This window comes from Balaenoptera physalus (assembly GCF_965194825.1).
Source record: "Balaenoptera physalus genome assembly, chromosome: 20".
NCBI lineage: Eukaryota > Metazoa > Chordata > Mammalia > Artiodactyla > Balaenopteridae > Balaenoptera > Balaenoptera physalus.
This window is the reverse complement of record NC_138901.1, coordinates 42173438-42187043: the sequence shown is the minus strand read 5'-3', so window position 1 is coordinate 42187043 and position 13606 is coordinate 42173438. Positions and strand designations below refer to the sequence as shown.

Genomic DNA, 13606 nt, shown 5'->3' with positions numbered 1-13606 from the left:
CATTTAGAGGGTAAATGATGCCCTCTCATTGTAATATAAAATTTCCCTGCTTAGTAGAACTTAAAGGTACCATCCTCTTCTGGGCTTACATAATTCACCTGATACAATTCATCTCTGAAGTTAAAAGTAAAACCATTAAAAATAATTAAACCTTTTACCAAGAATTTGTATAAAGTATTATCAAGTGAACTTCTGGTTGTATTTGTGAAGTAAGGCAAGAATAGATTGCTAAATCTATGTCTTCAGAATTATTTTTTAAATAACAGCTTTACTGAGATATAAGGCATGTTCCATAAAATTCACTCTTTTAAAGTGTACAATTCAGTGTTTTTTAATATACTTACACGGCTGTGCAATCATCACCGCTATCTAATTACAGAACATTTTCACACAAAAGAAACCCCATACTCATTGGCAGTAAGCTCTCCATTTCCCTCTCCCCCTAGCCTCTGGCAACCACTAATCTATATCCTGTCTCTATAAATTTGCCTAATCTGGACATTTCATATGACTGGAACCACATAATGTGTGGCCTATTTTGACTGGCATTTATCACTTAGCATAACGTTTTCAGGTTCATCTATGTTGTAGCATGTATCTCTTGGAGGAGAACAGAATTTGTTGCCCCCAAATACGTCACTTTGGCTTGACAATTATTTTGAGCTTAAACGCAGTCAAAACCCAGCAGATTCAGAAAAGCTCATTACCTCCCCATCAACAGCCTAAATTTACATTGGAAAAAAGGCCTATACCAGAAAGAGAGTTATTATCAGAGATACTTTTTTACCTAAGAAACTAGTATAACAGGGCAACCTTTGTTCTCCAAACATCTCCTCTGCCTTCCTGTGAATGGACTCCCTTCCTCTTGTATCCTCAGATCCCTAACCCTTTCCTTAGCTCAGAATGTTATATAAGCCTCAATTACCTGGCTGCCCTTTGGGTCTCATATTTTTATGGGGCTCCTGTACGTATATACCAAATTTGTTTGGTTTTCTCCTGTTAAATCTGTCTTATATCAACTTAATTATTAGATCAGCCAAAAGACCTAGAAGGGAAATTTTTTCCACTCTTACACAGTACTTTATTCCTTCTTATTGTTGAGTAATATTCTATTGTTGGTTATATCACGTTTTGTTTATGCTGAATGCATCAGTTGATGGGCATTAGGGTTGTTACCATTTTGTAACCATTATGAACAGTGCTGTTAGGAACATTTTTTTTTTTTAATGAATATATGTTTTCAGTTTTCTTGGGTATATACCTAGGAATGAAATTGTGGGATCATATGAAAACTCAGTGATTAACAGTTTGAGAAACTGCTAGTTTTCCAAAGTGGCTTCATTATCTATCTTACGTGGTATCTAATTGTAATTTGAATTTACACTTCCCAAGTAACTACTTATGTTTAACATTCTTTCAAGTGCTTACTGGCTACTTGTATATCTTCTTTGGAGAAACATCACTTCAAATCCTTTGACTGTCATCAAAATTTTGAGGTAGATTATTCTGTACACAGATGTAGTATTTTAACATTTTGAGATAATAAAAGTACTCACATTTTGCTTTCTCTTCATCTCTGCCTCTTGTAAGAAGGACAAGTCCAACTATTAAGTTATTGAAGTGCAGTCCTTTGGATGTTCCACCAAAAGAACAATAAATCACCTAGGAGAAAATGAATGATACAGTCAACTATAGACATTTCAGTTGTCGAGGAATGTGAGGCTGATATCATCTTTAACAAATCTTATCTCCATCTCCAAACAAGGTCCTGGTAAATTTTAGTGCAATGATGTTGTTTCTCCCTCTTCTTCCTCCCTTATACCTTGTTATGGCACTCAGCCAAGAATATACTGTACTTATCCTAAAGTACATATATCACTGGCTCACACACTGAATTTTCTTTCTCTTGGGAGTCCTCATCAAGGTCCAAAAAGATAAGTTCCTCCCCTTCAATAGTCCCAATAATGTGATAAGGATTTCATGCAATTAGACAGCTTCCTTCAACCTGTGTTAAACATATACACATAATTTTGATTTGAAAGATCAACATTCTCTAAGTGAATGTTCAGAAATACAGTGGCAATTACACTGCAATATATAAATGTACCTAATTAACATGTTGTACACCTTAAATTTATACAATGTTATATGTCAAATATATTCAAATTTTAAGTAAAAAAATGAAGAAAATACAGAAAGACATTTTTATACTCTTAGAATTGAGTATTATAGTAATCAGAAATAAAAAAGAAAAGCTATTCATAAGAAAGGGACAGTAACAGCAATCACATAAATTCATTTATTCAACAATTCTGTGTTGAGTGCCTAGCGTGATAGTGTGATACAACAAACATATATTTGGTCTTCCTCCAGGTTCCTGACACAAGAGCTTCTAAAATCTTTGGAATTCCCAGAGTGATACAGGTGAAAGGAGCATCTTTTGTTATTGATAATACCCCTTTAAACCATACCTGAATTTATGCTAATAAGGTGACTCTTGGTGAGTCCTTACAAAGCTTCAGAATGGGAGCTGGTATTCAGAGGTACTAATGATGTGATTAGAGGGTTAGAACTTTCAGCCCCACTTCCCAAAGTCAGGGAAAGGGAGAGGAGCTGAAGATTGAGCTAATCACCAATGGCAAGTGACTTAATCATTCATGCCTATGTAATGGAACTTCTATAAGAACCCCTAAACTACAGGTTTGTTGGTGAACACATCAAGGTGCAAGAAGGTTGGAACATCCAGAAAGGACAAGAAAGTACTGTGCACCATCGCCCTCCTAACCGCCCCCCGCCATCCCATGCATCTTTTTGCATTTGGCTGTTCCTGAGTTATATCCTTTATAATAAACTGGTGATATTAAATAAAGTGTCTTCCTGAGTTCTGTGGGCCATTCTAGCAAATTACTGAATCCCAGAAGGGGGACATGGGAACCCTCGACTTACAGCTGATTGGTCAGAAGTACAGGAGGTCGGGGACCTGCGATTGGCAACTTCTGAAGTGGGGGGCAGACCTGTGGGGTCTGCACTAACTCTGGATAGTTAGTATCAGAACTTAATTGAATTGTAGGACACCCAGTTGGTGTTCAGAGAGTTGGAGAACTGATTGATGTGGGGAAAAAACTCCACACATTTGGCATCGGAAGTGCTGTGTTGTTTAAAAAAGAAAAAAGAAAAAAACCCGACCTAGTAACTGCCATGCAGAATTTGTCATTGAAATACACGATTAAAGATAATTCAAGGAATAAAACTTAAATGGTCAACATATGAAAATACATATTCATTAAATGATACTTATAAATATATTTAATAATACTCTGACAGCTGATGCCAAAAACTGTGTGTTTAGTGCCACTGAGAGCAAAAACTAGCATAGGGAGATGGCCCCAAATCAGAATATATAAAACATAAAAAGAACATAAGAAGTATTCTTCATAGAATAACTATTTTTAGTTAGCCCCTGCATAACCAGAGGAAGGTGACAGAAAACCCCCTCTATCCCTGATTTATAAAGCCCCAGACCTTTAAAACTCCCCTACCATTGGGGGAAAGGCAGAATCACTGAGAAAGTCTTGCCCTCCAAGATCCAGAGACATAATGACCCCCTAGAACTGAGACAGAAATCGGACAACAGAGAATGTCCCCCCCCCACCAGTACCCCTCACCCACCTCCGCCACTGTGCTAGCAAACACTGAGGAATAAATAACAGCAGTCTACTGCCGAAGGAGAGGGAAGAGTATGGAGAGAGATCTTCTCTGTGGTACAGTAACAGAGAGAAAGTAAAATCAAAAGTTAAAGATAGAGCAGACATTAGAAATGTTCTCTGGCAAACAGGACTCTACCCTAAAAAAGGTAACCCTAGTCTGGAATTTGAAGCCTGTAGTGCACTGTGAGTAGCCATAGCAACACAAAAAACCAGCTCAACTACAGACTAGACTGACAACTACTTGTGCTAAAGACCTAGCCAGGCATAAATACTATTTAGCTCAGTCTCTACTGTCCTATATAAAACATCTATCTTTCCACCACAAATTATAAGTCACACAAGGAAGCAGAGAAAAACACCCAAAACCTCACACACTGACAAAGGAAAAACATGGGAATAGAGTTCAATAAAGCTTTGGAATGGCTCAATAGTAAACTCAACAGACTCAAGTTAGAGATTATCCAAATGAAACACAGAAGGAAAAAAAATGTGGGGATGGGAGGGAACAAAACAGAAAATCCAAGAGCTGTGAGAAAATAGCAAATGGTTTAACATACATGTAACTGAAATCCAAGAAGTAAAAGAGAATGGGTCAGAAGAAATATCTGAAGAGATAAAGGCTGAGGATCTTCCAAAACTAATAAAGACACAAAACCACAGATACAAGTTGTTCAGAGAACAGGTAGGGTAAATCATACTTTTAATCCTCCAAAACCAACTAGGCAAACCATACCCAAACTATTCAAAACAAAAGATAAAAAGAAAATCTTTAAGGCTGCCAGAGGAAAAAAGATGCATTACACTGAGAGAAACATTTCTTATCAAAAACCACATAAGCCAGAAAACAGTGCAATGACATGTTTAAAGCACTAAAGGAAAAAAAAAAACAACTGAGAATCCTATACCCAATGAAAATATCTTTGAAAAAGAAAGAAAAACAGACTTTTTCAGGAAAATGAAAACAGAGAAGTCATGGGACTTCCCTGGTGGTCCAGTGGCTAAGACTCTACGCTCCTAATGCAGGGGGCCCGGGTTCCATCCCTGGTCAGGGAACTAGATCCCACATGCTGCAACTAAGAGTTTGCATGTGCAACTAAAAGATCCTGCATGCCACAACTGAAGATCCCGCACACCGCAACAAAGATCCCACACGCCACAACTAAGACCCAGTGCAGCCAAATAAATAAATAAATAAATATTTTTTAAAAAAAACAAAACCAGAGAAGTCATTACCAACGAATGTGTACTACATAAAAGGGCAAAAGAAAGTAGTACCTCAGGCTGAAGGAAATATGATATCAAACAGATAAATGTATCTACACAAAGAAATGAGTGGGAAATAGCATAAATGAAGGTAAATATAAAATTTATTCGTTTCCTAATTTTTAATTGCTCTAAAAGACAACTGGCTGGCTAACGGAATAATAGTAAAATTTTAATGTGCTTATAGCATATGTAAAGCACTTGACAACAGCACAAAAGATGGGACAGAGAAATTGGAAGTATACTGTTGTATACTAAGATATTATACCATGTATCTCAGTCTGTACATTGCCAGTCAGCAAGAAATTAGTTAATCATAGCACTATAGTGTTTAACCCAACATCAACTCCATTGATATTATTATTATTATAAAAACAATAGCTAACACACTTAAATGGTTATTACATGGCATATAACTATTGTTGTAAGTGCTTTACCAGTATTAAGCCTCAAGATGATTCCATGAGGAAGACATTACTGGTGTCCCCATTTTATGGCTGAGGAAAACTAGAGCCCAAGGAGATCTAAGTAACTTGTCCAAAGTCATACATCAATGAAGCTGCAGGGTCAAGATTCAAACCTAGGTTCCTGAAACTGAACTCTTAACCACTTCACAGTTCTATAGTACAATTATATACATTCTCTAGTATTATATGAAATGAAAGACATCACCAGCAAGATGTATACCATTTTGGTGAAATATATTGAAGATTAAGAAATTTCAAACTATCACAAACCCAATCTACAGACACTATGTTTTTGGCATCCCTTTCTCCCCAGTTTAACTTGATAATGTGGTCTTTTCACTTTTGATCACTGACTTTAGTACAAAGAGAGCAAAGTAGTAACAGTAAACTTGAGAAAGAAATTTTGGGTAAGATATGATTTTCAATTTTGCAAGTATTTGCAAAATGTAGAAGATTTTGTTTTGAATTCACCTGGTTGGAATGCTGGAATATACTGGTCCCTTACTCCCAAAATATAAGAACGGCAATAACTTTCTAAAACCACCAAGTTCAAAAGTTCATTTAACAGATGATGAAAGGAGGCCCGGGAAAATCACCACATCTCCTGAATTCTAAGATGTATGCATTTTCCACCTTTTATTAATGTGTCAGAAATCATGCATCTAACATCAAATGTGTAATATCTGTTTTCACCCTCAAAAAGTTATTTTTAAATCAACGGTCACCTTATAGCTGACAATGATTTAACATTAATGAAATATTAAGTGCCACGCTCATTACTATTCACACTGTTTTTAGGATTGAAGAGAGGCGTTGTGCACAGGATAGGCAAGGATATTTTGATGCTACTTTTAAAAAGGCACATAAGTGTTAACTTATTACTATAACTTGTTATAAGATCTTTATTTTAAAATCCCTCTAATAATCTTCTTTAGCTATTAAAAAGAAAGAAGAATAGGGACTTCTCTGGTGGTCCAGTGGTAAAGAATCCGCCTCCAATGCAGGGGACGTGGGTTCAATCCCTGGTTGGGGAACTAAGATCCCACATGCCGAGGGACAACTAAGCCTGCGTGCCACAACTACTGAGCTCACACGCCTCAACTAGAGCCCGTGTGCCGCTAACTACAGAGCCCACAAGCCTTGAAGCCTGTGCGCCACGACTAGAGAAGAGAAAATCTGCACACCACAACTAGAGAGAAGCCCGCTTTGCCACAACAAAGATCCCGAGTGCTGCAACTAAGACCCGACGCAGCCAAATAAATAAATAGAATTGATTTTTCTAGAAATGTCTAAACAACGACAAACTCTTTGTGCTTTAAAAAAAAAAAGACCTGTTAGTGCTCACTTCAGTAGCGCATACACTAAGACTGAAATGATACAGAGAAGATTACCATGGCCCCTATGCAAGGATGACACGCAAATTCGTGAAGCGTTCCGTACCATGATATCACTTATACGTGGAATCTAAAATAGGACACAGGGAATTCCCTGGCAGTCTAGTGGTTAGGACTCCATGCTTTCACTGCTGAGGGCCCAGGTTCAATCTCCCACAAGCCTCGTGGTGTGGTCAAAAAATTAATTTTAAAAATAAACATGACACAAATGAACTTATTTATGAAACAGAAACATATCCACAGGCATGGAGAACAGACTTGTGGTTGCCAGGAGGGGGGATGAGGTGGAGAAGGGATGGATTGGGATTTGGGGATTAGCAGATGCAAACTATTATATATAGAATGGATAAACAACAAGGTCCTACTGTATAGCACAGGGAACTATATTCAACGTCCTGTAAAAGAATATAAAATACTGTGTGTGTGTGTGTGTGTGTGTGTGTGTGTATTGAATCACGTTGCTGTATACCAGAAACTAACACAACATTGTAAATCAACTCTATTTCCATAAAAAAAATTTTTAAATAAGTAAATAAAGTTTAAAAACCTGATATACAGTTTATTCTTAATTTGATATGTAAATATTTTATTGTCTATCTCTACAAGATACTTTTAAAATATAACCATAATATCATTATCACAACTAAGAAAAACCTGTCTTCCCAAAATTCATATGTTGAAACCCAGTGTGAGATGGACTTTTAGGAGGTGATTAGGTCACAAGGGCAAAGCCCTCATGAATGGGAACAGTGCTCTTATAAAAGAGGCCTAAGAAGCTCCTTTGCTCCTTCTGCCATGGGCGGACACAGCAAAACGATGGCCATCTATGACCAGGAAGTGGGCCCTCACCAGACACTGAATCTGCGGGCACCTTAATCTTGGACTTCTCAGCCTCCAGAACTGTGGGAAATACAATTCTGTTTATAAGCCATCCAGAATATGGTATTCTGCTACAGCAGCCCAAGTGGACTAAGACAAACACTAACAAAAATTCCTTAGTATCATCAAGTATCTAGTCAGTATTCAAATTTCCCCAACTGTTTTATTTTTTTTTTCAACTTGTTTGCTCAACTTGGGAGCTAAAATATATAATTGGTTGCTAGTCTCTTAACTCTCTTGAGCTGTAGGTTTTCTTTCTCTCTCCCTCTTCTTCTCACTCCCTCTCTCTTTCATCACAATTTAATTGCTGAAGAAAGCAAGATGTTTGTCCTGTGGAGTTTTCCAAAGTCTGCATTTTGATGATTGTATTGCCTATCCTCTGTATTTCCTGTAAATTGGGAGTTAGATCCAAAGAACTGATCATGTTTAAATTATATTTTTTGGCAAGAACCACCTCCCAGCTGGTGCTACTGTATCTCCATCAGGAGGCACATAATGACTGCTTATCTCTCTTTTTGTGATATTAATAGCCATTAATGATCACTGCCTAGATTCACAAATTCATTAAAGGTTAAAAAAGGCTGGTAATTCTTTTGTTTATTGGCTGAAATATTTCGATAAAGAGAAAATTCTCCTAATCTACTATTTGGTTACCCTGAGATGCACTTTGTATAGAAGAGCCAGAATAAATGTTTGATTCTTTTCCTTCATTAATCACTTTTTAAAATATGAGTTGGTTTCCCAGCATCTTTCAAAGGTACCTGCGCAGAAAAAAGAAAATATAGAAGACCTAAGACTGCTATCCTTAGGTCTGCTTGCCAGTTTGGCCCTTGACTGATATCTGTGAACTTGGATTTCGGGAAGATTTCCACCATTCCTTAAATGTTAAATGTGGTTAACTACCTAAACTGTTTATAAAAACAATGTGGCAGGGCTTCCCTGGTGGCACAGTGGTTAAGAATCCGCCTGACAATGCAGGGGACACGGGTTTGAGCCCTGGTCCCAGAAGATCCCACATGCCACAGAGCAACTAAGCTCGTGTGCCACAACTGCTGAGCCTGCGCTCTAGAGTCTGCGAGCCACAACTACTGAGCCCGCACGCTGCAACTGCTGAAGCCTGTGCGACCTAGAGCCCATGCTCTGCAACAAGAGAAGCCACCGCAATGAGAAGGTCACACACCACAACGAAGAGTAGCCCCCGCTCGCCACAACTAGAGAAAGCCCACCTGCAGCAACGAAGATCCAACGCAGCCAAAAATAAGTAAATAAAATAAATTTATAAAAAAAACAAAAAACAATGTGGCTTATACTCAACACCTGCTTTCTTTTGGAAGTTTGGAATTTTGCTATATGATAGGTAGAAGGTACCCAGGTGACCAGCTCCAATAAAAGCCTTGAGCACTGAGTCTCTCTAAAGAGCTTCTCTAGTAGACAACATTTCACACCTGCTGTCACAACTTATTGCTAGAGAAACTAAGTACATCCTGTGCGACTCCACTGGAAGAGGACTCTTACAAGCTTGCACCTGGTCTCCTCCAGACTTTGCCCCATATTCCTTTCTTCTTTGCTGATTTTGCTTTGTATCCTTTTGCTATAATAAATCACAATAGTGAGTATGATATATGCTCAGTCCTGGGAGCCCTTCCTGTTAATCATGAATCTGGGGGTGGTCTTGGAAACCTGTGTCCAAAAGGAGTATTTTTATTTTTTTATTTTGGCTGTGTTGGGTCTTCATTGCTGCGCACACGGGCTTTCTCTAGTTGTGGCGCACGGGCTTCTCATTGCGGTGGCTTCTCTTGCTGAGGAGCAGGGGCTCTAGGCGCGCGGGCTTCATTAGTTGTGGCTCGTTGGCTCTAGAGCGCAAGCTCAGCAGTTGTAGCGCACGGGCTTAGTTGCTCCGCGGCATGCGGGACCTTCCTAGACCAGGGATCAAACCCGTGTCCCCTGCATGGGCAGGCGGATTCTTAACCACTGCGCCACCAGGGAAGTCCCAAAAGAAGTATTTTAAAAAATATATTTGATATGTTTCAATCTCCTTACAATTATCCTTAGTGATGATCAATTTCCCCATTTTTGCCCATCCCTTTGTAGAGGGAGACTCTTCGAATTGGCTCCTGAATCCCTTCTATATGACTCTAAGTAGTGTCTTACACCTTCCTTACTTTCTGATATGACAAGATGTTCTAAGCTCATTTTATAAATTCCCTGACCCAGACCTAGAATCAGACATTTTTCCAAACAGCCTTGTTCTTTGAAATGGGAAGTTGTATTTAGAGATCACAATCAGGATACTAGTGGTGCTTATTGCTTGGGTATTAGTGACTGTTTCTCAAACTTTTCAGTGGACAGATCTAGGAAAGTAAAACACATCATGAATTTATACTAATACTCCCATATACATGCAATCTTTTCCATTTCATCTCCAACTAATCATTACATTTTGATATCGATTGAATGTTTCAATATTAATAATGTTTCTATGTTCCTTTCTAGAGGACATCACTGAACTAAGGTAACATGGAAGTAGGATAACGAGAAGATAATTCTAAGCGGTAACTTCAAAAGGGAATCTGAGACCATAAAGCATGAGAATACTGGGCCTAGATATTTGTAGAAAAGACTTCTGATGTTCTCACAAAGGTAGTTCTCCTTTCTTTGGGGACATAAGGCATGGAGACATTTTCTCATGCTTCTTGCAACTGAATAGGGCTGTATGACTACTTCTGGCCAAAAGGTTATGAATAGAAATGACAGACACAACTTCTGGGCCATGCACCTAATTGCACAAGACCTCTCCCTAGCATGAATTCCATTACTCCACTACTGATTTATAGAAGCTCTTTCTGATATGTAAGTGCCAAAGGTTTGACACTGCCAAACAAAAACACTAATTCAAAAAGATACATGTACCCCAATGTTCATAGCATTATTTACAATAGCCAAGATATGGAAGCAATCTAAGTATCCATTAACAGATGAATGCATAAAGATGTGGGGTGTGTGTTTGTACACATACATATACACAACGGAATACTACTCAGTCATAAAAAAGAATAAAATTTTGCCATCTGCAACAACATGGATGGACCTGGAGGGTATTATGCTAAGTGAAATAAGTCAGAGAAAGACAAATATGGTATGATATCATATGTGGAATCTAAAACAAACAAACAAACAAATACGTAGTGAATACAACAAAAAAGAAACAGACTCACAGATATAGAGAACAAACTAGTGGTTACCAGCAGGGAGGAGGAAGAAGGGAGGGGCAAGAAAGGGGTAAAGGATTAAGAGATGAAAACTACTATGTATAAAATAAATAAGCTACAAGGATATATTGTACAATACAGGGAATACAGCCAATATTTTATAATAACTATAAATGGAATAAAACCTTTAAAAATTGTGAATCACTATTTTGTACACCTGAAACATATATATATGTACATCAACTATACCACACACACAAAAAATTCATTAAAAGAAAAAGACCCACTAAAATGTGCACTATTGTCTTATGAATGAATACCAAATTGAAAATAAACATTTTGGCTTCAGTGCAGGAAAAAAAGAAAAAAGGGGGGAAAATTGACACTGCCTGTAAAGCTGAACCAACAAAAAGAGCTGTCATGGAGAGTCACCCAACTCCATCAACAGGATTTTTATGACTGAAAAATAATCTTATGTTATTTGGAGTGATGAAAAACTTTGGAAATAGACAGTGGTGATGACTGGACACAACATAACATGGTGAATGAAATTATTGCCACTGAAACGTGTACTTAAAAATAGTTAAAATGGTAAATTTTATGTTATAAATATTTTACCACAATTAAAACATACTAAAAATAAACAAAGAAACATGGGAGAACTTCTATTTAGAACCTGTTTATCACTATCAACTAATAATAAACACCTGATTATACCTGATTGTTCAGCACAAACGTTCTCGTTTGTTTAGAAAAGATTTTTAAAATACACAATTAGTGCCTTAACCTATTAAGTTACTGTTAGAAAGCAGCTTTGAATTTTGTTTCCCACTTTAAAAAACCTGCCTTGTTCCAACCCAAAAGCTTAAAACACCAATTTTTGGAAACACCACTTTTCTGAAACATCAATTTTAGGAAAACAATTATGATTTCTGTGGGGAAATGAACATTGTGGGGAGAAAGGTACAGAGGATTTCATCTGTATAGAAAATGCTTTTATTCTGCTTTATTTCTTTACATTTTTGGTAGATCTTAAATACTACAATAAATCCTTTAGTGCCTCATACATTACAGACAACAAATATTTTTTGAATTATTGAGTGCACTTAAGAAAACAGACATTTCAGGGACCTCCCTGGTGGTCCAGTGGTTAAGAATCTGCCTTCCAACGCAGGGGGCGCGCTCTAGAGCCCGTACGCCACAACTAGAGAGCCCACGTGCTGCAACTACTGAGCCAGCGCGCTCTGGAGCCTGTGCCACAACTAGAGAGAAGCCCATGTGCCGCAACAAAGAGCCCAAGCACCACAATGAAAGACCCCGTGTGCCACAACTAAGACCCGATGCAGCCAAATTAATTAATTAATTAATAATAAAAAAGAAAATAGACATTTCACTCCACCATCCAGGTTTGTTGGCAGCTAGAGTCCCATTCTGACCAACCTACCAGCAATCTTCCCCATTGCATCTTTTCACTTTCCATTAAAATGCTGTCAACCGTAAGAAATTAGGAGTAGATTCATGGGACACATTAATGATTAAAATACACAGGATCCTAGACAATTCTGAAGTTCCTGAACTCCATTTCATTCTTCTGAATGTGAGCCCATTTCAATGTTAAAACCAGACACAGTAGTAGTCTAAGATTCCTCTTTTCTTGTATTCCTTATAACCAACCATTTATTTAAGGAAACTAAAGTGATTCTCTGCTCCTTAGGATCAAAGAACTAGTAACATATACCCTTCTGTTAATGTTATCTTAAAGGAAAGCTGAAGAGAATAAATTATACAAAGTACAGTCATTTGAGAGTTTTAAAAGACGGGCAATTTTTTCATTTTGTATGTTTTGCTTATTATCTGTCTCTCCTGACAAAAATGTAAGGGATTTTATCTGATTGTTTACTGCTTTTCAGCACTCACTATTCCTTTTTATATAAATGATATTAGAAAAATACATTTTTAAAGATAATTATAATAGATAAGTCATTTGTTTACTCCTTAAGTAGGGCATTTTAGATCAAATTTATACGGATATTGCTTGTTTTTACTTAAATGGTTTTGAATCTTATATAGAAATCTTAGCAAAATTAATTTTAGACTTGGATTAATCTTATGCTTCAGATTCTCCTACAATGATGTGATGAATGTTTAGTTTTGGAAAAATAAACAGTCTATAGGAACTGGCAAAAGGTCAACTTGACATACCTTTTGTTTTACCATAATACAGTAAATAACTATTTTCAAGTGAATGAAACAATCCTTTAATCATTGAATATATCAATTCTCACATTTTTCTATTACTATTTTCAAAAAGGACTCAATTCAAATCTCTAGAAAAGTAAATTTTTGTGGGTATTTCCTGGCGGTCCAGTGGTTAGGACTCCGAGATTCCACTGCAAGGGGCCCGGGTTTGATGGGGAACTAAGACCCTGGTGGGGAACTAAGATCCTGCAAGCAGCATGTTGTGGCCAAAAATGAAAATAAAATAAAATAAATGCTGAAAAGTGAATTTTTTAAAAATATACCTTTCCCTTTAAGAGATCACATAAGAAGTAGACCAGTTTCCTCATATGCCTAACTATAAATCTAGCCTAGAAGTTACAGAAAGTTAATTAGCTTCCACGTTACGACAAAGATCATGTTCCAGAAGTTTAAAATGGTAAAGTGGTCAAATTAACTAATAAGAATTA

At 37.3% G+C, this 13606-nt stretch overlaps 1 protein-coding gene and 1 long non-coding RNA gene across 3 annotated transcripts in view; one reads left to right on the top strand and one right to left on the bottom strand.

Moving 5' to 3' along the window:
- LOC309649794 overlaps positions 1-13606 on the top strand; it is a 213070-nt gene that overhangs the window by 112134 nt on the left and 87330 nt on the right. The window lies entirely within an intron of this gene.
- USP32 (ubiquitin specific peptidase 32) overlaps positions 1-13606 on the bottom strand; it is a 194360-nt gene that overhangs the window by 99444 nt on the left and 81310 nt on the right. For both annotated transcript variants that reach the window (XM_082439890.1, XM_082439891.1), the window contains exon 3: positions 1557-1662. In XM_082439890.1, coding sequence (XP_082296016.1) covers positions 1557-1662 — 106 coding nt within the window. The remainder of the gene's footprint in view (positions 1-1556; positions 1663-13606) is intronic.